Source organism: Pleurodeles waltl, chromosome 8 (genome assembly GCF_031143425.1).
Source record: "Pleurodeles waltl isolate 20211129_DDA chromosome 8, aPleWal1.hap1.20221129, whole genome shotgun sequence".
Lineage (NCBI taxonomy): Eukaryota > Metazoa > Chordata > Amphibia > Caudata > Salamandridae > Pleurodeles > Pleurodeles waltl.
The window spans coordinates 1432729823-1432755240 of NC_090447.1; the positions used below are offsets into that span (position 1 = coordinate 1432729823).

The window sequence follows — 25418 nt, forward strand, 5'->3', positions numbered from 1 at the left end:
CGAAAACACTTCGAAGAAAAACAACTTGTAACACTCCGAGCCCAACACCAGACGGCGGACTGTGCACAGCATGTGTATCTGCAGCTACACATGCCATTGAACATATATATACAGATATACCTGTGAAGATACATGATGAAATTCGAAGAAGAAAACAGTAATCGAAATTATCATAAGACACTACTGTAACATGATCAATGTCTGTAAACCCGCTTACTTATGTGATTATGATAGCGTTCTCTTATCCTTAAATACATTTCTGTTTGTTTACTTAAAAAAAATATTTAAAAAATGTGCATACCTGTTCTAGGATGGAGGGATGGAGGAGAAATGGCTCACCTTCACCTGAAGAGATTCCTGAGAACCGCCTGGCCCACTGCTAGCTCTCCGTGAGAGAGGGACTCCAAGCAGTAGTGCTTAGTGAAGGTATGACAGCTCTTCCGTGTTGCTGCCCTACATATGTCTTGTAGTGGCACTCCGGCAAACAGTGCCGCGGACGATGATACTTTTCTCGTCGAGTGAGCATGGACAGATGATTGCAAAGGTTTGCCCGCTGCCTGATGGCAAAATCAAATGGCAGAGGCGATCCATCTAGAAATACTCTGCTTGGATAGTGGGCACCCCTTCCTAGGGGCACTGTACGCCACAAATAATTGATTAGAGCGGCAAAAAGATTTAGTCCTGTCCAAATAAAATTGAACGCATCTTTTAACGTCTAAAGAGTGTAATGCCCTCTCAGCCGGAGAAGATGGATGAGGGGAAAAAAAGACTTGAAGACTAAGGGTTCGTTCATGTGAAAGTCTGACAGAACCTTTGGAATAAAATGCGGGTTAGTGCACATGAATAGTCTATCGTGTTTATGCTGCAGGAATGGCTCTTGGATGGACAGCGCTTGCACCTCACTGACCCGCCTAGCTGATGTAAGAGCTATCAATAAGGCAACCTTCCACGACAAGTGTTTGAGGGAAGCACAGTGGATAGGTTCAAATGGATGCTTCATCAGTTGTGCCAAAACAATATTTAGATTCCACGAAGGAGGTGGTGGTCTGAAAGGAGGGTAAACCCTGAAAAGCCCCTTTTTAAATCTCTTAATCAGCCGAGAAGAGAAGAGCGAGGGTGTGTCATCTGAACGTCTGTATGCAGCTATAGCTGCTACATGAACTTTAATGGAGTGTGCTAGGCCAGATTGAGCTAACTGTAAGAGATACAGCAATATTTCTTCTGGTGGTGAGAGTAGATCTGTCGTTGATAACACCAGGCACAGAATCTTTTCCATTTACACTGATACGTCTTGTTAGTGCTATCTGCTCTGGCCTTCGACAAAATATCCCTGCAGTCCTGAGGGATGTTCAAATGCGCAAACTCTCTGTGGTGAGGAGCCATGCTGATAACCACATTGACTGCGGATCAGGGTGCCGAACCTGGCCGTTGTTCATTGTTAGTAAATGAGGTAACGGCTCCAGTGGAATATGAGGTTTGACTGACAGAATGAGGAGCTCCGTGAACCAATGTTGGCGCGGCCAGTACGGGGCTATTAGTATGAGAGTGCACGGTTCTGTTTTCATCTTCGTGAGGACCTTTGGGATCAACGGAATGGGAGGAAAGGCGTAAGCAAAGATGTCTGACCAGACTATCGAAAACGCATTCCCCCAAGATCCCTTTTGGTGATGCCAACTTGCGAAGAACCGGCATTTGGCGTTGTCCTTCTTCGCAAACAGACCCACTGTTGGTGTTCCCCACTGGGAAAAAATCTGGTTCAGTACTGTCTGATCTAGCTCCCACTCGTGGCAGTCCGATTTCTGCCTGCTGAGTGCATCTGCTGTCTTGTTGTTTATTCCCGGCAAGTGTACCGCTTATAGTGTGATGCCTTGCTGCGAGGCCCAGTTCCAGATCGCTTGGGCTTCCCTGGAGAGGGTGAGAGATCTTGTACCTCCTTGTTTGTTGAGATAGTGCATCGTAGTGGTGTTGTCCGTTCTTACCACCACTCACGATCCAGAGATTCTTGGGAGAAACGCTTGCAAGGCCAGGTGCACTGCCCTGAGTTCTAGCCAATTGATATGCATTGATGCCAGATGGACTGGCCATTTGCCACTTATTTTCAGGTCCTGTAACACTGCGCCCCAGCCTTCCAGTGAGGCATCCGTTGTTATAGTCCACGGGGCTGGCTGTTGAAGAAACGAGAGGCCGATTGACAGATGGTGCTTTTGAGACCACCATTTGAGAGTTTTGATCATTATCGGAGTTATTTGTACCTGGTCTTCGAAAGTGCCTGATACTTGGAGCCATTGACGATTTAGCTGCTCCTGTAAGGGGCGCATCTTTAGCCGACACAGAGGGATAAGAGGTATGCATGAAGACATCATGCCCAACAATGATTTGAAGAGACGGACAGTAACCTTTAGTTTTCTCTGTATGGAACTCGCTAGGGTCAGTAATCTTTGTTGTCTCTCTAACGTGGGACATGCCATGCCGGATTCTGTGTTCAGTTTTGCTCCCAGAAAAGTAATATTGCGTACTGGTAGAGGGTTGGACTTCTCCCAGTTGATTGTGAATCCGAAATTGGCCAGTAAGGAAACGCACTTTCTTGTTGACTTGTGTGCTCCTGTGTACGTCTTTGCCTTTATTAACCAGTCGTCTAAGTACGGAAAAACCTGGTGCTTTCTTCTCCTGAGAAATGCTGCGACTGGTGCTAGGCATTTGGTAAATATTCTTGGGGCTGATTTGAGTCCGAAGGGAAGGACGCAGTATTGATAATGGCTCCCGGCTACGGTGAATCTCAAATACTTTCTGTGGGCAGGGTGGATGGGTATGTGGAAGTATGCGTCTTTGAGGTCTAGTGATGACATAAAATCTCTGATTGAGACACAGAAGGACGTCTCGCAGGCTGATCATTCAAAACTATTGCTTTTTTAGGTATACATTTAGTTCCCTTAAATTGAGGATCGGCCTCCAATCCTTCCACTTTTTTCGAATGATGAAGAACCTGGAATAAAATCCTGTTCCTCGTTGAGCCCGAGGCACCTTCTCTATAGCTCCCTTGAGAAGCAGCTTGTCGACCTCTTCTTTGAGTTGCTGAGGATATCTTGAAGGAGTCCTGCGGGGAGGGTTGGAGGGAGGTATCTGGATAAATTCTAAAGTATGGCCACGTTCCACTAATTGTAGGACCCACTTGTCTGACGCAATGGTTTGCCATTGACTGAGGAATAAGGAAATTCTCCCGCCCAGAGTGACAGGAGGAGGACTGAGCATAGCCGGCGCCTCGAAAACATCAGGTTCTACGAGCTGAATCTTTGGCCGGGCGGGTTGAACGTCCACGGCCTGCCGGTCTACTATAGGCTGGTTGAGTCGGTAGCGTTTGGGAGTAGTATGGACGATACTGTTGTGAGGATGATGGATAGGAAGAATATCTCTGTTGTTGATATCTCCCTCTGTAAGAGGGTTGGCCACGCCCCCTAGGACGAAAGGACAATCTTCGATATTGCAGGGTCCCTAATGACCTTGCCGTGTCCGTCTTTATTGACTGTAGGGCTTCCTCCACATGTTTCCCAAATAGCGCTTGGCCATCAAAGGGTAAGTCTAGGATTTTATTCTGGACTTCTGGCCGAAATGAGGTGGCTTTAAGCCAACCCTGTCTTCTTAATACGGCTGCACCTGCAAGCTGTCTAAAAGCAGTGGTCGCTATATCCATTGCACAGTCTATAAGCTCTGCAGAAGTGCGTTGACCTTCTTGTACAGTTTTATTTGCCTCCCATCTTGCGTCTTCTGGCAGTTGGTTAATAAAAGGTGCAATATCCGCCCAAAGCGGTCTGTCGTATCGAGACAAAATAGCCAAGGAGTTGGCAGCTCTAAGCACTAGGCTGGCCATAGACGAATTTTTTTTTCCTATGTTGTCAAGCCACCTACCCTCCTTGTCTGGGGGTGCGGAAATCGGGGCAGAAGGATTTTTTGATCTTCTCTGAGCTGCCTGAGCTACTACTGAATCCGGAGGAGGATGTCCTGTTAAGCATGTTGGTGCACCATCAGGAGCTTTGTATTTTTTTATCAAGACGTGGCAAAACTGCCGTGACTGTTGCCGGATTATTCATGACTTTAAGGCCCTCTTCCCACAGGTAGTTCACCATCGGGATAGAGCGCACAGACTTTTGAAAGGGCTCTTTAAAATCATATAGGAAACAGTCTGTTTGCTTCGTAGGTAGCGGTAAAGCAAAACGCTTGGCTGCCCTCTCTAGGAGATTGTGAAAACCTCCAATGTCTTCAGGTGGGGATTCCACCTTCGAATGAGAAGGAGTAGATGGAGCAGGGATAATGTACTCGTCCCACTCTGAGTGAGTGTCTATGAGCTCTCCTTCTTCCTGATCCCATTCTGAGATGTCGGTGTCTTGAGGAATTGTCATGTCCTGAGTGGCCACATCTGTGAGATGCAAAGACGTTGGTCTTTGATGTGGAGTAGAAACACCAGAAATAGGCGATGGAGGAGGCTGTTCTCCTTGAGGAGGAAACCTTCTGTTGTAATCTACTAACATCGCTCTAAGGCCAGTAAGCAGGTCGGAAGGAATATACGCTCCCTGTTGATATTGGTGATGCTCCGAGTAAGCCTGGGGATCATAAGCTTCCTCATATTCCTCCTCTTCCTGGTATTTTACATTCAGTTCAGAAGGACTGTGGGCTGTTCCAAAAGGCCCGTCTTCATCTGAATCTTCATCTCCCTCCAACAGATGTACTGGCACCAGGGAGGATACCTTACTAGGTGATGTGTGGGTTGGAGTTAACTTTTTTCCTCTTTTTTGATGTTTCTCCCTCGTCGATGGTGTCGACAGTGGTGTCGTCGACGACGTGTAAATCAACTTTGTCATGGACGGTGCCGTCGACGCTGGAAGCACAGTTATTTTAATAGCAGAAAGCTTCGCCGACGAGTCTACCATCGACGAAGTCGTCGACGACGGTAGGGCTGACACTGACATCAGCGCCGTCGACGATGACGTGGTGTAGACGGTCGTCAACGCTGATGTCGTTGTTGCAGCTCTCGTCGACGGTGGTGTACTTGTTCTTGTCGACGATGTCGTCGGCGGAGCCGTTGACGATGGAAATCCCAAAGTAGCTGTTGTCATCGGCAATGCACTCACCGACGGTGCACGAGGCCTTTTTTCCAGTCACAAAGGATGGTTTTTTGAAAGGCACAGGTGGTAGAACAGATGAAGATTTCCTGTGCCTCTCAGAACTGGAAGAATGTCTTTTCCCCTCTTTACTTGAGAGTTTAGTTGGGGAAGAAGATGGGCTGCGACCCTTATAAGGTCCTGAAGCAGTCTTTTTGAGGGCTTTCCTTGAGATTTGTGAGGGAGATCTAGAGCGTGATCTTGCCCTTTTAGCTGATCTCTTAGATGTTGAGGACTCCTCACTCTCAGAACCAGAAACTGGATCCTTCCTATGTTTTAGTTTCTGCAGCCATATTAATAATCTACCTTCTCTATCTTTTAAGGTCTTAGAAGAAAAAGTACGGCAAATCTTAGTCTTTGGCTGAATGATCTGGGTACAGGCAGTAAAATGCAGTCTTGATGAGGGTCTTCAGAATGAAGTCTTTTCTTCCCACAAGTCTTGCAGTCTCTGAAGAGACTCTTCTTTTCCTTGTCAGACATAGTTGAAAAATATGTGACGAATCCAAATAAATGAGTTTCTCTGAGAGAAAAATAGCTGAATAGAGGTGTGAAGACAGAGCAGAGCTCTGAGGAGACTCCCTAGCACGATGTGCGGTAAAAAATCTGAGGTGCTAGAGCTTCTCTCAGTAGGTTCTGAAGGGTGCTGTCGCCTGATTGGTGGAGGATCAGGTTTGGTCCTTTTCACAAAATGACTCTGATAGACTATGAAATTGAAGAGGCCTAGGGCCTTTTTCTCTTCAATATGTTTTAACATTACTTGTGAAAATTGTACCGGGACTCCCATCTCGACGACGGGGAATGATTCAAGCATGTGAATCTATGAAAGTTCCAATACTGGAGTAAGCCATCTTAAGGTATGTAGCGGACACCGGTCAACATGAGTGGTCAAACTACATAATGGCTACTACGAACCTAGGCATGTTTGGCATCAAACATGTTGGAATCATGCAACTACACGGATTCCAGTTTCAGTTGCATAATACCATGTACTCTTGGAGTTCCCTAGGGGATACCACAGTTCTGCCTGTGCAGCCTTACGCGGTCCAGCTGCCAGCTCGCGCTGTTGCTGACCTCAGACACATTTTTGCCCTCCTGCTAGTGAGCCAGAATCCGGTTGGAGGAGCAGAACAAAGGATTTCCTGCAAGGGAGAGGTCTGACCACCTTCCCCTGTGTATTAGGGGTCTAAGGGCTGGGGTAGGGTGGCCTCTGAGTGCCATCGGACTGCTTTGAAGGGCATACTTGGTGCCCTCCTTGCATAATCCGGTTTGCACCATTTCAGCAACCCCCCACCCCAAACACTCTGCAAATGGAAGATAATCTCCTGTTCTGCAGCTCCTGTTTTGCTGAGCTGGTGAGGCTTCATTGTGACTCCCTAGGTCTGGCGCTTGTGAGACACTTATGGGAGCTCCATCGACTTTAGATGGCCTTCCTGTGTTCTAAGGGCCACCTCCGACTCCCCTCTCCTGGGTAGAGTCTCCTGGACCTTGCTGGTTCCCAAAACTCTGCAAATCCTTCTGCAACTTCTATTTCCACTTACCAGTGCTTGTTGGTGACGTGGCTGTTCACGGACCCTCCTACATCCAGCAACCATCAAGGGACAGCTCGTAGGTGACTCCTGGGTTCTTCAGCAGCTCCTGGACCCCGCAAGCTGGACTTCTTCCAACAACTTGCAGGAACTTCATTTTCAGGAGGGTGGGAATTGCCAGCTGCACCACCTGGGCACCTCCTTGGGTGCTGGACTCTGTCCACTTCCTTTGCAGGTCCTCCACATCCAGAATCTGTCCCTGGGTTCTACCGGCATGGTCCCTGGGTCGTGACAGCAGCTGGATAATCCAAGGCATCCACAGTCTTCTGAATTCCACAAACTCCAACCACTACTCTCTGTGTTAGCCTATAGGACAACTGGGTGGGTAACTGATTTACTCCTGGTTGCTGGGATCACTTACTGTACTTACCTCTGGTGCTCCTAACTGGGTTCCGTAAAGGGTGCTACGCCATAGGTGTACACAATAAACTGAGCCAGCCTCCTACATTATGCTTGTGTTATACAGCAAACAACAAGGGGACTTGTGACTGTCATACATTTGACATATTTGCAGGTCACCAGTGAATACTGTGTTACATTCTGTGTACACCCACCAGTAGCAAGTTGCAGTGTAATTGCTACATTATCATGAGATTGTTTGGTTCAAGTTGGGGATACTTAAGATATTGAGTACATTCTTGCACAGACCTTTACAGACATATTTCAATTTGTAATTGTTGAGACTTTCTGTGTAGATGTCCACTGCTATGTAGGCAGTGCATACAAAATTGGTAGGTACTACTTATACCTTGAGGTCTGTTACGATACATTTTCAGGCTTCACCTAAGAATAAAGGTACTCCCTACTTCTGTAATTCTAGGCCTGGAACAATGGGGAAAGTTTCCAGCTAAAAATGTACAGCGTCACACTTGACCTTTATTTCTTCCTATGTGCTTGAAAAAATGCTTACGGTTCTGATTCCCTAGTACAAAGTAATTCCATGTACAAATGTATTTTATTCAATCATTGTTTTCTGGCATAATTTGATCAATAAACACAAATTACATTAATCCTCAATTACCTTGCTTAATTTTATCAAATTATTCCACAAATTACTTTAATAAAACACTTTGCAAACAAAATATTGGGCACATTACACACACAATAAAAGAAAATTAAATACATATGCTCCATAAACCAATCTACTCACTCCTACTCACATCCAGAATTATTCTCCATCGTACTCAACATTCATATCCCAATCCATCCATTCTACACATACAAAACAAGATATAACGGAAAAACTATTTTGTTTTGTAGCTGTTGTGAACTAGAATCCCTTCTTAAAGCGGTCAACGTGTGTTTCAAGCTTCAACATTGCACACTTTAGCACTGTGCAGCAGTATGGTTGTGTTTACACAAATTAGTGAGCCATGCACAAGTCCAGTGTTACCATGCAGCTAAAACTCCGAGGGTAAGAGGAATGTCCGTGACTTACCTTCTGTTCCGGCGACGACTGGATTGATTTCCATCATGGACCTGGCCCAGGAGCAACAAGAGGACGGGTAGCAGAGTGTTCATGACAACAGGACACGTGAGAAGCATTAAAAAGGTGAATTTTGTGTTTATATAGCTGTCAATCTGCCAAACTCAGGCGTTGAGGTTTAGCTGCCACAGTTGTGTTGGCGGGACTGCACAACGTGATTGGCTTGGCGGTAAAGGGGGCCAGAGTCCCGCCACCAGACACTTCTGTGGCGGTGACGACGGACAATAGGCGGTCTTTCGCCTATGCTCCATCTAAATTTGGCAGTATGGCCGTCACGACAGCGGGCGGGTTTCCTGTCAAAGTCGACTACAGGACCGTTACAACAAACATCTAAATCAGGTCGTATGTGCATGGAAACCACTTCTGTGGTCTCTAGGACATATGGTGAAAGATGCAGATACCATATCTGCCTGAGCAATTCTGGAGCAATGAGAATTAACCGGTCCTTGGAGTGACAAGGCAGTTTGATTGCAACAGATGGTATAAGAGGGATCAGCAAAAAATACAAGAAATTTCCCTGACCAGTTCATCAAAATGCATTGCCTTAAGAGCCATCTTCTGGATGCCTGCCACTAATTCTAGGCATTTCATATTTTTAACCATGCAAACAAGTTTATTAGAAAAAAAAAAAAAACTCTGATTTTCTTCCCAGTGTCTGCTCAACAGGTCTGCTTAAATGTTGTACATCCCTAAGAATGACGTGCCTTTTTGGCTAGGTGTTTGGCAGAATTCATTTCCAGATCACTTAAGCTTCCAGTGATCTGGATCTGGATCTTGTTCAGTGCCTTTCCTCACTTATTTGCTTGGATTAGCACAGTCTTCTCATTTAAGGCAGAAAACAAATCTTCAAGAGCTAGATGTTCAAACCTCAGGGAATGTTCAGAGGTCTAAGATGTATTTCCAGCCTATCACTGAAGCTGGTGAAACAGGGGCCCCTTTCAACATTTTTAAATGTACCACCAAGGACACTACTGTTTTGCCTCTATGTTTAGGAGAATGGTGTCTTCCCTACTGTGTTTCTTCTGGGACCACTGGCCCTACAACGTTGTAGAAGTCTTGTTTGCAAATTGGCACTGGGGGAAAATGAACATACACCAAGTCATCCACCATAAGCAGGAATAAACTTGGCTAGCTGCAGGTGTCTGTATTTGGAGCATTTGAAAACATTTCTGAAGACCTGATGACACTTTTTCCTTGAGGAAACACTTTCCCATAGTTTGTATACCAGCGAGGTTTTGTCGAAGTTCTGTAGCGGGCTTTTAAAATCTAATAGTCCAACTACAGATAAATTTGCCTTGAATTTGTCGCTACTACTGCGATACGTGCGAATGTTCTCGGCTCAGACTTATAAACTGGCATAAATATATAGTGGCAATGCAACCTCTCCTTTACACGTTATAAGCACTTTCCAGGCATCCTTGCAATATGAAAACATGTATCCTGGAGGTCTACTCCATACATCAAATCTCCCTGTCACAGCAGGAGAAATATCTGCTGAAAGGCGAGCAAAACAACTTCTCTCTCCAGTTACAGCTGTTGGGTAGCTCCAGATTCAGGATAGGCCTTAACTCTTCATTAGGAGCCTTGCTTCAGATCAGGAAGGAAATTGGAATTAATACCCACTTCCTCTTTGTGTAGGATTGGCGATTTGTATTGATTTGTTCTTTGACGACTGTACCTGTTTCCGAAGACGTTTGGGTGCACCCTTCAGTGTGTTGTACAATGAAGGTATCCTGAAACAAAGTATATAACCATTCCTTACAGTAATCAAGCACCCATTTGTCACTGTGTTTCACTGACACTTGCTTAGATGGTAAGTGAAACCCCATCCAGCCCACAAAATCAGAGAGTCATACGAAAGGTAGAACGTGAAGTGTAATTGTTTTGACCTAGAGTAAGATTTCCCAGCACAGCTGGAATGCATAAAACACCTCCCGCTCCTCGATTTCCTATGATTTTGTGAACGTTGTTGATGCTGGACGCTGTACCTTCCAGCTGTATTAAATTCTTCTACCCCTTTTGTACTTGTATTTGAAGTACTACTTTGTCTCTTATTCCAACAGCTTTTATAAGCTTGGCCTACTGACTTTATTCAGTGTATTTCTTTTGCAGTGTGGAACAAAATGGAAGACCTGAGTAAAGTCTGGGTAATTATTATTATTATAATTTTTTTTTTTTTGCTGAGCCTCATTTCCAAGAAATTGAAGCCTCTAATGGAAGAGTCTTCTTATGGCTATGGAACAGCAGTATTGTGCTAAAGCTAGGTCAGCCAAATCAAAGGGACAAATTAGCTGATCAGACACGAACACACCCCTTTTTACCACTTTGGCAAAATCCTGTCTTTCGATAAATTATTCTCAAAGCACTGAATGTTGTCCTACATGGCACAATCGCATCTGCCAATAAGAGCGGAAGTACCTGCTGCTCCCAGCTGTAGCTTTGTGTTGCATACTTTAATTCCAACCAGGCCCATAATCTTACTCTCTCTGCTGCCACAAATGTCTATGACGCAGAGACATGATGCTTTGTTGATGAGGAGAAGGAGTCTGGCTTTGGGTCCATACCTTGGGGGGGGAGGGGGGAAATATATATTCACCAGCAGTATAGATTTATTTAGTAGTACAGGAGCTGCACCTCTGGAATGTGGCAGCGCTAAGAAATGTTTCCTGTGCCATTTCTTGAAACCTAGGAAACAGTGGTTAAAGAGGGCATGCAAAAAGGTTTGGCTGCAGTGTCTTCATGATTACACACACAGAATTATGTGAGCTTGGAAGCACCTATCGTAAGGATGCCATGAAACACTGATGTCATCTACAGGCAAAATGCTCACAAGAAAACCTGAGGGAGACATAAGTGTATAAGAAGAAGAAAAATCAGTGTCTGAATAGTTGGAATTCCTCCCAAAAGGGAGTGGTGTAGGAGTTCCCCTTCTACTCTTTGTATAGACAGGTAGGAGACTCCGTTATTAAAAGGTACACCATCAGAAAGTGATGCCTACATTTACCAACTGTATTTTCCAGTATATTCATATTCTGCTCCTCAGGATTCCAAAACGTTTTGTGAGGATATCACAATTCTGATGGGGGGTCATCGTTCAATTTCTCCAAGAGGAATACATCATGGTAACCCTCTATATTGGGGCTGCATAATTCCACCAAATGAACTATGCAAATACCTTGAGACCAATAGTGTTGATATAGGCTATTTGTTACTGGAGGTACCTGTAGGGTAGAGTCACTTGGCCCCTTTGTTGATTTTCAGTTTGTTTCTTTTAGTGCAATCCGCTAATATGCTAAGGGCCTTATTTAGAGATTGCCAGATAGAATACTTAACTACAATCTGATGGACCTGCCAACCATGGTACTACAATTGCCACAGACTATAATAATATGGCAGACCAGAAAACGGTTATGTTTGTTACAGAGTATCCCATCCATAAAACTTTAAATACGGCTTAAAGTATTTTACAGAAGTCTTATGTGAAAGCCTCAGATCCTCTTCGCCCATACCAATCAAAGTAAATGCGATTCCCTTCCTCCATTGCCTCCAGCATACCTAAAGTCCCCTGGGGAATGCGGAGTTGAATCTCCCATGTGCCCACGGCATATGAAGCTCAGTATCATTACTTCTAAATTATTCTGTTTTTGCATGGAAATCCTGGACACTCCTGTTACTCAATGTTGTCCGGATCCCAGTGCAAACAGTTGCAGAAGGATTGCATGCATGCCCCAATGGACTGGAGCCTCTTGGGTGATTTAAGAATGAGTCATTTGATTCCTTCTTGAGGCTGAAACAAGACTTGTGAGTTGAGAAAGCAACCTGTACTTTTAAGAATCCAAACCCCTACTGCACGAGTATGCTTAGCATGAGAATCTACTTACTGTAGGTAAAGAAATACCTCTGTGAATGACTCTCGTGAAGGAACACAAAGAGACCTGCCACTGGAAGAGGCATGACCTTTTCCTCGCAGAAAGGTCAAACTGGGACAGAGTCCAAAAGGAGAGCTTCAAAGTGAAAGCTGCCCTGGAAAGGAAAATGGCTGACACACACAAGAGGGGGTGTTTTTTTATTCTTGGAGACAGGGTAGCTTCGAGGACAGAGGGGAAAGAAGTTGCAACCGGCAGTCCTGTGTGTGAGGAGCCCTAAAGTAACCACACCTGTGTGAAGCCTCAAACACAAAAAAGAGTTCTGCCATCTTAGGATTTGGGTAGAATGACGAATTCTGGGTTAGTCAGATATCACACTTCACAGTCATCACTAGGCGGGCGATCTGGTAAGCCCATTGGCTAATCAGCACCACATCCCCGGAGACATAAACGTTGCATCCTAGGCACCCAAACCTCAGATCGCATCTATACTGGAAAGGAATATTGAAGGGGGGGGGGGGGAGGGGGGGTCACCCTTCTGTTCCTAGCAAAGAGAGGCTACACCAAAACTGGACTGCACCCGTTTCTCCTTGGGCTAATAAAGACAGGACTGTGTCTGTTGTGCCCTGCTCAAGAGAATGTCGTTCCCAAGCATTAGATAAAAGGGTGACTCCAACAGGCAGTTGGCTGACCTGTTACAGCTACAGGGCCACAGAAGCTGAAGAATGCTGCCTTGGCAAGTTAGTAGCCAAAAATGCCTGATCACCACTGAGAGTTGCATCAACTTCAAAAGACTCCGAGTTGTTGGACTGCAGTTTGGTCACTCATGAAGGAAGTTATCATCATGTAAAAGGGCACTGCTGGTTTCAATGTAACCGGAGACCATTAGACAAGTTGCAACTGGTTTTTGGCTCTACTTCAACCAGAAAGTGGGACATCGAATCCTGTGGCCATAGCTGTCCCACCGGAACTGTGGACCGAGAAGTAGCCCAAGGAAAACCCCACCCTCCCCCCACAATCATCAGATCAGCATCTTCAGCATCCTGCATCCCTTGCATCAGGACTACTCCATTACAGTCTATGTTGGTTCGCCCACAGAGCCTGGAAATGGACTGCAGCTTGCTAGACTGCAAGGTAACTGTCCAAAAAACCCTCAATGGACCCTGTCACTCCCTCCCTTCTGGAGTAGATCACCCATAGTAGTAGTAGTAGTCTACCTTATAAAAGTTTTCCACAGTTGGCAAAGTTTGAGAGTGATCCCCCACAATGATTTATTGTGTAGAATGAAAATGCAGTGCATTATTGTTCCTTTAAAAAATCATATCTGAACATTCCAGTGGATTTTTGTAGTTGTAAGTCTATTTTACAATGAAAACACAACCTATTTTTATAAATTGGGGTCAGATTTTCATCATGTTCTGAGTTTCTTATTTGAATGCTTAGGTACTCCTTAATGCTTTGCATTTGTTACTGTCATAAAACCCAAATGCCCAGAGACCCAGATTTGAGCTAAGGTTTTCTGAACAAAGTTGACTGGGATCTAGTACAGGTGGGAGTTTATTGCACATTGAGGTCTTGCAACCGCAACATATAATAAACCACTTCACTCACTCTGTAAGATGCATGCCATGTTGCAGATTATTCCTCATTATGTGCACTAAACTGAACTGCACTGGCAGTATTTTACAGCAACATTAGCACCAGGGTATTTAACATCATTTTTAAATGAGGCTTTTGGCATTTATTTTCCTCTTGGTAACCATTTGTACTATGATCACGTATAAAAGCAGTGTGTTTATCCTGTCTGAGATTCAACATTATTGACAAGCCCACCACTACAAACACATAGCATGACTGACTGCAGACTATTTTAACTTATTATCGAGCAGAGTTAAATGGCTTTGACTAAAAGTTCTTCAAGCTTCAAATTTTACAGAAGCGCAATTGCTACTTACTTGAATTTCACTGTGTCCACGTCCCACTGCCAAAAACACACAGTGCCATCTGCACCAGTCGAGACCATGTATCTCACAGAATCTTTGGCCAAGGGACTAAACTAAAAGAAAACAGAACAGATTTATTCTTAAGGCAATGTGTCACTTCTGTAGGATAAACATTTCAAATCTTTTTGTAACTTTAAAAATCCAAATGATTTTCCGATTTTGCAAACTGAATTCAGAACACGTACCAATATAGAACAAAACAAAAGCAGTTACATACTTTTTAGAAAGGCTCTCTTAACCCAATGTTTTCAAACACAACACCACTGGCCTGATCTTGACAGAGGCAGTGAAAACAGCAAACCACCCAGCCACCAAAAAAGTTGACACCTGAAAACCAGGCGCACCTGTCCTGCACAGGTTTTTAGTAGAAGCGTAACTCACTGCTATCATTTTACAAAATGGTAAATAAATTAGCATAATGCATCAACTGACTAACATTTTATACCAGTTTTGACTTTGTTGATCATACCATTAAAAAAAAAAAAAAGTAAAAAAAAGAAAATCAACCAAATATAACGTTGCAACATGAACAAAATGTCTAATGTCTTCCATAGATGCAAATTTTCGAATCTTACCCAGCCTTTGAGCTTGGAAACCCACAATAATGCAACATCCTGTCTAATTTCCTTTTAAATACATAGGAAGCCATTTGCTTTAACACACATCATTAGGAATCACCAAGAGCTCCACCAATGAGGTAAAGGCACATTGATCTCTATTCCCTCAGAGGCCATGACACCTCACATTTTAAAAGCACAAATGTGAAAGAATAAACATATTAACCTATGACTGGTGAGGCGGGAGGACCACATGTGAAAATATAAAAGACACCAAAGCTGGAGAACTGCAACTACAGTGGATCAGAGAAGTGGAGAATTCATGGATTCACAGTATTGAATCGGAATAGCAAGCAGTGTTCAATGTGTTTCTCATAAGCAAAAGTATGGTACAATGTCAGTTAGAACACTGATTTAGCTTAACAGAAGAAGGAAGCCGAAGACATTTATCTTTGGGAAACAGGTGATGCTGGACTGCCTCTCCCACAATTGAATTTCTGGTACCACATCCATGCAGTAATTTTCCATGAATATGTGGTGCTTCTTCCATGACATCAATCTGCAGATAACAGATTGTAACATCAGCATACAATGCTGGTTTGCAACACCATTGTTGCAGATACACTCCTTAAGGAACACATAAATAGATGTATTTTGTGGACAAGTTTTAAAATCACAGAATTAACTGGACGAGGCTATCTACCTTGCTATCGCCTGCTAGGAAACAGGCTGTCCTATCTAAATAAGGCCACAAACAATTGGTCCGACCTCCTGAATGCCTTCATTTGGTCAACTGGCCAAAGAGTTAAGAGTTCACTGAACCACTGTTAAAGGGTTTTGGAAACAAGATATAAGAACCACATATTAGTTTTGGAGAAAATCTGCTAAAGCCTTCGGGATGAATTTTAGATATGTCCACATAACTGTCATTTTGGAATTATAAATATGGCTCTTTGATACTGAATATTCAGATTACATTTACTCTACTGCCCAATACTAAGGCCACAACAACACTATCTTCCATGTTACATATTTAAAGCATGCTCTATGTATGGTTCGAAGGGTGGTTTCATCAGCTGTTTAAGGACTTCATTCAGTTCCTACATTGGTGGAGGGCGGAGGATGTGTGCGAACACTGAAGAGTCCTCCGGCGATTTTAGTAACTATGAAAGAAGAAGCACCGAAATTTAGAAATAGCTGTTTACATCAACTATACTAAATAATCTTTTCAATCCAGATTTTGCCGAGTGCAACAAGTAGTATATTACTTGATGGAACGTCATAGTAATAGAATGTAAATCTTTCGAGTGGCACTAGGTCCAAATCCTATTTCAATTGACTACGTTTTACAGTTCAGGGAGCACTGGAATATATATATGGGAGGACTCAACATATTCAGAGCCACTCTGTCAACGACAGAGATGCCAGATTGTGATAAAAAATGTGGCCTTCCTCTATGAATATAAGATCCTGACAACTGCCCAAGTAAATGCAGGGAGCTTCCGGTAGAAAGATAGAAACAGTGAACCAATACTGCTGAGTCTATGCCAGAATTACTTTACACTGTTCCCTCTTGATCTTTCAGATTACCAGTGGTGAAAGGCTTACAGTTTTCCACTAGGACATTGAAAATTACTCCACCCTTTTGCACCACAGCTGTGTGATGGAGGATCATGTTAATTAGATCTTGGTTCAGTTTGCAATTTCATGTGTGTCCATCATTCTGCTGAGCATATCCACTACGATTGCCCAATTTCAGGCATGTTGAGACTGCTGAAAGCTCTCAGGATCTGGTACAGTCTTTCTTGTTTATCTAGAACACAGTCACTGTATTTTTCTGTTCTGATCAGCACTGAAGAGTTGCCCAACCACTGAAGAAAATACTGAAATCATCATTTGATAGCTTTGAGCTCCAGTATGTTCATGCAAGGCCGTCTTTCCATCTCTTATGAATGGCTTCCATGTCTTGTAGGTGAGAACCCAAATTGTCGAAAGATACATCATTGCCATCAAAGATTAGTTTAGATGGGCAAGCTCGCTGTCATACTGGATCATAACTACCACAATTCCAGAGCGGTTTCACCCTTTTTTAATTCATAAGATCCAATACAGGATTTAATACATTTGTTCTATATTTGCACAGTATGTTCCTCACCTTTAGAATGTTCCCCAGGCTTCGGACTGGACCCAGAAACTTCAGCATCACCTGTGCACCCCAGAAAATGGTGCTCCCCTAATGCTTTTCCCTTTAGAGATGATGTGCGGAACCTATATAGGCACTACTCCAGCATGCCGACGTCGGTTGCTTTCATGCAAGTCTGTCCCCCCCCCAGGCGCAGAGCCCCAAAAGCAAACTAAAGTGATCAGTGTTCAGATTCCTAGACTTGCGAGTCCAATCAAAGAGTAGGCAGGTCGATGAGGAATCTACAGCTTGAGTGTCTACCGCAAAGAGCAATACCAAAAGCAAGCAGCTTGTTCTGATAGAGACTTCTAGCCGCAGATTCCACACCTCTGAATAAGTACCAAAGCAGTACCTAATTGGAGTTAGCCAGTGAATGGACTCAAACCAGAAGTCCTGCAGAACCAAGTAGGCAAAATGTCCCTCTCAGCTAACCTGACTGTCCAGACAATAGTGCTTTGTGAATGTATGGAGGAGTGCCACGTAGCTGCCTGGCAAAACTCTAGGACAGTGCCAAAACAGTGTTAGCAGCTTTGGCTCTTGTGGCTCCAGTCAGTCCCTCTGGAGGCACCTAGTGCGGAGCCGATCTTAATGCAGAGCACGATCCAGCAGGAGATGGTTCTCTTCTACAGAGCCTTGCCTTTTTTCACTTCAGAGAACCCCAGAAAGAGCTAATTCTCCACTCCCTGTTCTTGGGTACAACCTATGAAAAAGCTCAGCGCTCCCTTGGGATCCAAATGATGGAGTCTCTCCAACTCCTTGAAGAGGTGGAGCACAGAAAACTACCAAGGTGATATTCTCACCGACGTGGAACAGCTATATCACACAAAAGAAGTGCGAGGTAATAATCTATCCACATCCCTCCCTATTGCCTACACCAGGTACATATGGGTGATGAAAAACAAAACAAGTCACCATTTAAGGAAACTCGTTTCTTGGATTTAAAAAAATGGCTTCACCCACTAATCGTGGCATGCTTCATCATCGGGCTACTACTACATTATGTGTGGCAATCAACAGGGGTGGAGCAAATGGTTTCTGGTTGGATTGCAATTAATGCGGGGTCGAGATTGTGACTATTGATGGGTTAAAAACTGCCTTAATGATAGATATTTAATTTTTATATTTTATTCCAGAGTACCCCAGACAGGATTAAGCCTTTGGGCTTATATTTCACCCAACCATCACTGTAAACATTGTAAACATGTTTAGGCCAACCTTTATACCTCCAAAAGCGTCAGTGGCCTTGGTCAGGATTTTAATCCCTTGTAGGATTGTCACTTTTGATCAGTCACTTAAATTTTTTGGTCAGACCTGGAAAGTGTTAAACATACACTATGTAAATACCTTACTCAAGGTATCCATACTTTGAAGAAGGAATATGCTACGAACCCTGTAAGCATGTTTGTGGCATGTAGTGCTGTAGATTCACATGCTCCAAATACTCCTGCCACCTAGTGTTGAGTCCGGATGTGTGCAAATTGTTTTTCTTTGAAGAAAGTCGTTTGAGTCATGAGGTTGAGGGACACCTTCTCGGCAAAACTGCACATGGGCATCAACTCCATTGTTAGATTGTTTTCCAGCAGGAGGGTGAGAATGGAGTGTAGAAGATGTATAAGTCATGAGATGTCCATGTGCGAAAGTGCAGAATAAACTGTAGCAGCCAAAAGTGTGCAAGGAGGAGTGTGAGCGCATGAAAAAAAAAAAAACTGGTAACTCGATTGACTGAGATGAAACTGAGAAACCACTTTAGGAAGAAATCTGGGGTTGGTGCAGAGAACCACTCTATTCCTATCTAGTTGGAAGAAAAGTTCTTGAAAAGTTAAAACCTGGAGCTCACTAGCAGGTCACTAGCAGGTCTAAAAATGCCACCTTCCATGAAAGAAACTAAAGGGGGCATGAGTGTAGGGGTTCAAATGAGGGCCCAGGAGTCTTGTGAGAACGACATTTAGGTTCCATAAGGGTGCGGGTGGAACCATTGGTGGAATAACTATTTTTAGCCCCTCCATGAAGGCTTTAATCCCTGGAACAAAAGGTATAGTTTCTTACCTGTAACTCCAGTTCTCTCGTAGGGGTATTTCCATGATAGTCATAAGCGTTGAATATTCCCCGCCCGCCTGCGGGGACCCTGAAGCACTTTTGCCAATATAACTTCTTAAGTGTCCATGGTCACCTTACTTCATAAAGGTCTGCCAAGTCACTTAAGAATGTTCCTATGCAGCCCATAGGAAAGGCTACAGTGTTCAAACTTTTTCATCCAGTTAGTCCTTGAGGTAAGTGCACTTAAATGCATGAACAAATGAATATAATAATTTTCAGAACAATTCCTTCACAAACCTTTTTTATATAAAAAAAACATATGAAGGAGTGCAGAGCAGTGTAGCCCCTAGGCTGCCATTAGTAATGAAGAAAAAGGAGACTATGCCTTTAAGAACAGTCAGTCCTCCAGTATCCCATCATGCCTAGAGAGAGGCAGTTACCTCAGATCTTTTTGCAGGCAGTTTTTAGCTGATAATTATGATTAATCTAATTAAGCAATCTGTCTGCTCCCCCTGGGAGGTGGGAGGGTTGCTTATGACGATCATGGAAATACCCCTACGAGAGAACTGAAGTTACAGGTAAGAAACTATACCTTCTCTCGTAGGGGATTTCCATGTATAGTCATAAACGTTGAATAGAATAGCAAGCCCATCCCATAACACACGGAGGAGCAGATAGAATACTCAGAAAACACTCTCTCAAGCAAAGAGGTTCCTAAGAGAAGCCTGTCCTACTTGAGCATCTGCCCTAGCATTGAAGTCAAGGCAATAATGTTTGGTAAAGGTGTGAACAGATCTCCAAGTCACAGCTCTACAAATGTCTGCTAATGGAACATTCCTCAATACAGCAGTCATTGCCGACTTGCCTCTGGTGTAATTCGCTTTTGGTTTACCCTGTAGAGTTTTCTTAGCTAGTTCATAGCAAAATAAAATACAGGAGACTATCCATCTCGATATTGACTGTTTGGAGGTGGCTAAACCGGTACAGACCATACCATAATTAACGAACAGTTGCGAAGTTCTCCGTAGGGGATTAGTCTTATCTAGATAAAATTTTAACACCCTTTTAACATCTAGAGAATGGAGAGCTCTCTCTGCTGGGGTAGAAGGGTTTGGAAAGAAAGTAGGTAAGGAAATCGACTGGTTGATGTGAAAGTCGGATATAACCTTGGGTAGAAATTTAGGATGTGTTTGCAGTACTACTTTGGAGGAGTGAAATACTGTGTAAGGCTCGTGTGTACAGAGGGCCTGGATCTCGCTAACCCTTCGTGTCGATGTGATTGCCACTACAAAGGCCGTCTTCCAAGTTAGGTGTTGGAGAGATGCCTTGTGTATGGGTTTGAATGGATGTTGCATTAGACGTGAAAGGACCACATTAAGTTCCCATGGTGGAGAAGGGCACCTAACTGGAGGAAAGACCTTCTTTAACCCCTCTAGGAAATCTTTGATAACTGGAATCCTAAAGAAAGAGGTTTTCGAAGGAGTTTTCCTATAAGCAGTCAACGCTGCCAAATGAACTTTTATTGAAGAAAGTTGCAGGCCAGATCGTGCCAATTGTAACAAGTATGGGAGAATGACATCTTCCTTGCAAGATGTAGGATCTATCCCCTTAGAAGACCACTAGATGCAGAATCTTTTCCGCTTGAAGCAGTATGCCGAACGATTAGATGGACGCTTCGCCTACTTTAGGATTTCCATACAATCCTGTGGAAGGTTTAGATGTCCATACTGGACTAACTCAGGAGCCATGCTGCCAAATTCAAGGAGGAGAGATTGGGATGTCTAATTTGTCCTCCGAACTTCGTCAGGAGGTCCGGTCTGCAGGGTAGCCTGAGATGTGGCCGGAGTGATCTGTGAAGGAGATCCGGGAACTAGCCTTGTGTCTCAGCCACTCTGGTGCGATGAGGATCATCGTGGCTGACGTCATCGAGAGTTTGAGGAGGACTGCTGGGATCAGCAGAATTGGTGGAAAGGCGTACAGAAATTTGTTGGACCAGTCTATCCACAGAGCATTCCCCAGCGATACTGGGTGGTAAAACCTGGCGGCGAAGGTGCAGCATTTCCTGTTTACTTCTGTGGCGAAGAGGTCGATAGAAGGTGTGCCCCACAAACGGAAAATGTCTCGAGTAACGTCTTCGTTGAGCACCCAGTCGTGGCTCTCTTCTAGAACTCTGCTGAGGGCATCCGCTTGCATATTCTGAACCCCTGGAAGGTGGGTTGCCACTATGCTCAATTTCCTGGCTAGCAGCCAGTGCCATATTGTCTGAGACTCTTGAGACAAGACTCTGGATCTGGTGCCCCCTTGCTTGTTCAGATAGTACATAGTGGTGGTATTGTCTGTCTGTACCAGAAAGTTGTCGGTGGTGATTGAGGGGAGAAATGCCTTAAGAGCTAGGTGTACCGCCCGTAGCTCTAGGAGATTGATGTGGTATAATGATTCCTTGGGAGACCATCAACCTTGTATTTGCAGATGATCCATATGAGCTCCCCATCCGAGGAGAGAGGCACCTGTCACAATAGTCTGTGTACGGAATGGCATCCCTTTTAGGAGATTGGCTGGAGAACACCACCAAGTTAGAGATCTGGTTGCATGGGTGCACAGACGAATGCGGTCTTCCCAGTTCCGACAGTCGATTCCACTGGTCCTCCAGGCATTCCTGAAGCGATCGTATGTAGAGGCGAGTGTTGGGTGTCAGAAAGATGCAGGAGGCCATGGAGTCGAGAAGTGAGGAGACTGTTTGCACTGCTGGGTGATGCATTGATCCGAGAGCCAGACACTTCTGGAGAATAGATAAGCATCGTTCCTCCGAAGGACACTTTTGCCTGCAGTGTGTCTATGGTAGCTCCTAAGTAGTGTAACGTCTGTACAGGAACGGTCATTGACTTGTGAAAGTTGACATGAAGGCCTTGGCGATACAGGAGATCGCAGGTCATCTGGAAATGCAGTTTGGCTTCTGCATAGGTGGATGCTTTGATTAGCCAGTTATCCAGATATGGGTATAAGAAAATCCGATTTTTTACTGAGATGTGCTTCCACCACCGCCATGCACTTGGAAAAGTTTCTGGGTGCTGACCTGAGACCGAATGGTAGGACGGTGTATTGGAAGTGATCTTGACCCACAACAAACCTCAGGAATTTCCGATGCTTCTTCGCAATGGGGATGTGAAAATGTACATTGTGTAGATCCACTGAGCAAAGCCAGTCCCCTTGCTGAATCTGAGGATATATCTGGTGTAAGGATAGCATCCTGAACTTTTCCTTTCGGACACATTTGTTGGCAATTTTGAGGTCTAGAAGGGGTCGGAATTCCCTCTTGTCCTTCTTTGGGATGAGAAAGTATTTGGAATAAATGCCCTTCCGCCGTTTGTTGAGGGGAACCAATTCCACTGCTATCTTTTTGAGGCCTTTAAGAGGTCGAGGTGCGCAGTTGAGGGTTTTGGCGGAATGGTTGGAGGCGGTGTGGAAAACCTGAGACAATATCCATTCTGTACAATGTTTAAGACCCAAGTGTCTGTTGTAATTCTTTCCCACTCTACCAGGCAATTGGTGACGCTTCCACTTGCCCCCCACCCCCAGAGTGGTTAACAAAGTTGGGGGGAGGAAATTTTCAGGGTTAAGAAGTTGTAGGTTGTCCGGGGGAGAGGTGGAAGATGGAGAGGAAGCGTGAGCTTTGCGAGCCGCCAATATAACCACTGAATCCGGGGGAGGGTCGAAATGCAAAAACACAGGATCTTGTTCAGGGGGACGATACTTCTTATGCAGTCTAGATGGTGCAGGTCTTGTTGTAGCCGGCGTGAGGAAGACTTCCATAGCAGGCTCTAAGAGGCCAGGTAGTAGGGGTAGCAAAGGTCTGGCAGCTGTCTGCTGTTGGAGAGTCTCAAATATGACCGACGTAGATGGTGTAGGGGCAACCATCAGAATGTTAAGTATTGACGCACCTCAGACTTCATGAAACGTGTTAATATCATCAACCAGCGAGGACCGAGGTGGGGGTGAATCCGATAAGGTAGGGGAGTAGTCTCTGGTAGAAGACCAAGAATCTCTCTCACGACCCCTTGAACTTTATCTACGTCTAGATCTGCGGTGAGATCTTGAGCGGGATGAATCATGGCCATGTGGTGAACGGTGGCGCGATGTAGAATGCGTTCTTGCTGGGACACTAATCAACACTTGAGGCACTGGAAGTGGTGCAGGTGGTGGTAAATCCTGATCCGTAGGCCGCGGTGTCTGTGACTGAGGTGAAGTTGGTGGCAAATCTGGTGGAGGAGATGCACGAGTAGAAGGCGACGAGGGAAGCAGCACTACCGAAGTAGAGCGCTCTGAGGAAGAATAAATTTTTCTACGCTTGTGTCTCCTCGACGCAGAGGCTCTCCTCGACTTCGATGCTCCCCTTGACGTCGATCTTTCTCTACGTCGACGCTGTGCGGACCTCGAAACATGACTTCTACGTTTCCTTCTCGACATCGATTCCAACGACGTCGATCTGCTCCTCGACATCGTGTGTCGTGGAGTCTTTGACGTCGTGCGGTGCCTTAATGGCGAACGGCGATTCCTATACGACGTCAAGCCGGACTTAGACGGCGAGCATGTCGCCGCCGTACCTTCTCTCGCTGTTGAGCAGGACCGAAAGTGTTTTCGACCTGAAGAACGCCTCTCAGACCTTCCACGTCCACTGGAGGCTGAGGTATGAGCTCTGGTAGAAGACTGACCTTCCCCTCGCTCAGAAGTCCCACTGGTTCCTTGGCGTCTTCTCTCTGCTCTCCCTTGAAGGCGAATCTTCTCTCTGTCACGCAATGTGCGCCTGGAAAATGTCTTGCATATGTTACAGGAGGCAGGTATGTGTGAAGACGGCAGACAAATGATGCAGACCTCATGAGGGTCTGTCTTGGCCTTTTTTCTGCCAAATGTTGGACATTTGTCGAATAAGGAAGGCATTTTTTGGGTAAAAATGCCTTAATTCTTGTCAGAAGAATTGAAAATCCAAGAGAGAAAATCAAAAGACGTGGAGTGAAGTCGTTTCTCTCAAAGTTTTGCTATATTTTTTAAGAAAAAAACCTAAATAGATCGAGCTCAATGCTCCAGGGTCCTGTCAGCAGGTGCCGGAAAAAAGAACTGAGGTAACTGCCTCTCTCTAGGCATGATGGGATACTGGAGGACTGGCTGTTCTTAAAGGCATAGTCTTTTTCTTCATTACTAATGGCAGCCTAGGGGCTACACTGCTCTGCACTCCTTCATAGGGGTTTTCAGATATAAAAAAGGTTTCTGAAGAAATTTTTCTGAAAAATATATTCATTTGTTCAGGCATTTAAGTGCATTTACCTCAAGGACAAACTGGATGAAGAAGTTTGAACACTGTAGCCTTTCCTATAGGCTGCATAGGAACATTCTTAAGTGACTTGGCAGGCCTTTCTGAAGTAAGGCGAACATGGACACTTAAGAAGTTAAATTGGAAAAAGTGCTCCGGGGTCCCCGCAGGCGGGCGGGGAATATTCAACGCTTATGACTATACATGGAAATCCCCTACGAGAGAAATGTATTTCCTATTTTATAGATAGGCAGCCACTGCAGCAAGATGTAATCTCATAAATGTGAATGCTAAGCAAGACTTTTGTAAATGAAGCAGGTAGCAAATAATGTTTTGTACAGTGGCTGTGAAAGAGTTGATTTGTTTTGAGTGACAGTAACAGACAAAGCATTTCCACTTTGTAGCATAACAGTCTCTAGTTGGAGGTCTACGGGCTTCTTTAAGAATGTCCATACATTCTTTTGGCAAATTTAGGTATCCAAACTATGACCTCAGGATCCAAATTGCTAGGTGGAGAGTCTTAGGATCTGGGCGCCCGATTCCCCCATGGTTCTGAGTGAGAAGGTCCAGCCTGCTGTGGAACTTCTTCTGGGGAACTACGGAGAGGTCCAGTAGTGTGGTGAACCAGGGTTGGTGAGCCCATGTGGGAGCTATTATTGTGAGACATTTGCCTGAGGTTCTGAACCAGAAATGGAAGGAGGGGAAGAGGGGGAAAAATGTAGACAAATATCCCTGACCAACTCATCCATAGTGCATTCCCTTGGATAGTGGGTTTGGGAACCTGGATGCTAAGTCTGGGTATTTTGCGTTTTCTGCAGTTGCGAAAAGGTCTAGTTGAAGGAACCCCCACTTGAGGAAGTATAGAAGTACGACTTGTGGGTGGAGTTCCCATTTGTGCACCTGCTGCTGCATCCTGCTTAGCAGGTCTGCAAAGTTGATGTCTGTGCCTGGGAGATACTCTGTTATCAGGTAAATGCTGTGACCCACGGCCCATTTCCATATGGTCTGAGCTACTTGTAAAAGTTGTAGAGACCATCTCTCTCTACCCCCCACCACCCCCACCATGTTTTTGTAGATAACAAATGGCTGTCATACTGTCGTTCCGGACTACGACAACCTTGTGAATTAGGTGACTGAGGTAACCTTTCAAGGCTAGGTGAACAGCTTGAAGCTCAAGAACGTTGTGAAGGAGACCCTGGTGGTTGGTATCTCACATACCCTATATTGTGAAATCATTCAGATG

At 44.6% G+C, this 25418-nt stretch overlaps 1 protein-coding gene across 1 annotated transcript in view; it reads right to left on the reverse strand.

Moving 5' to 3' along the window:
* Window positions 1-25418, reverse strand: part of BRWD1 (bromodomain and WD repeat domain containing 1) — a 1722898-nt gene that overhangs the window by 1449543 nt on the left and 247937 nt on the right. Inside the window, exon 9 of the mRNA XM_069202575.1 lies at window positions 14047-14147. Within this exon, the coding sequence (XP_069058676.1) occupies window positions 14047-14147 (101 nt within the window). The remainder of the gene's footprint in view (window positions 1-14046; window positions 14148-25418) is intronic.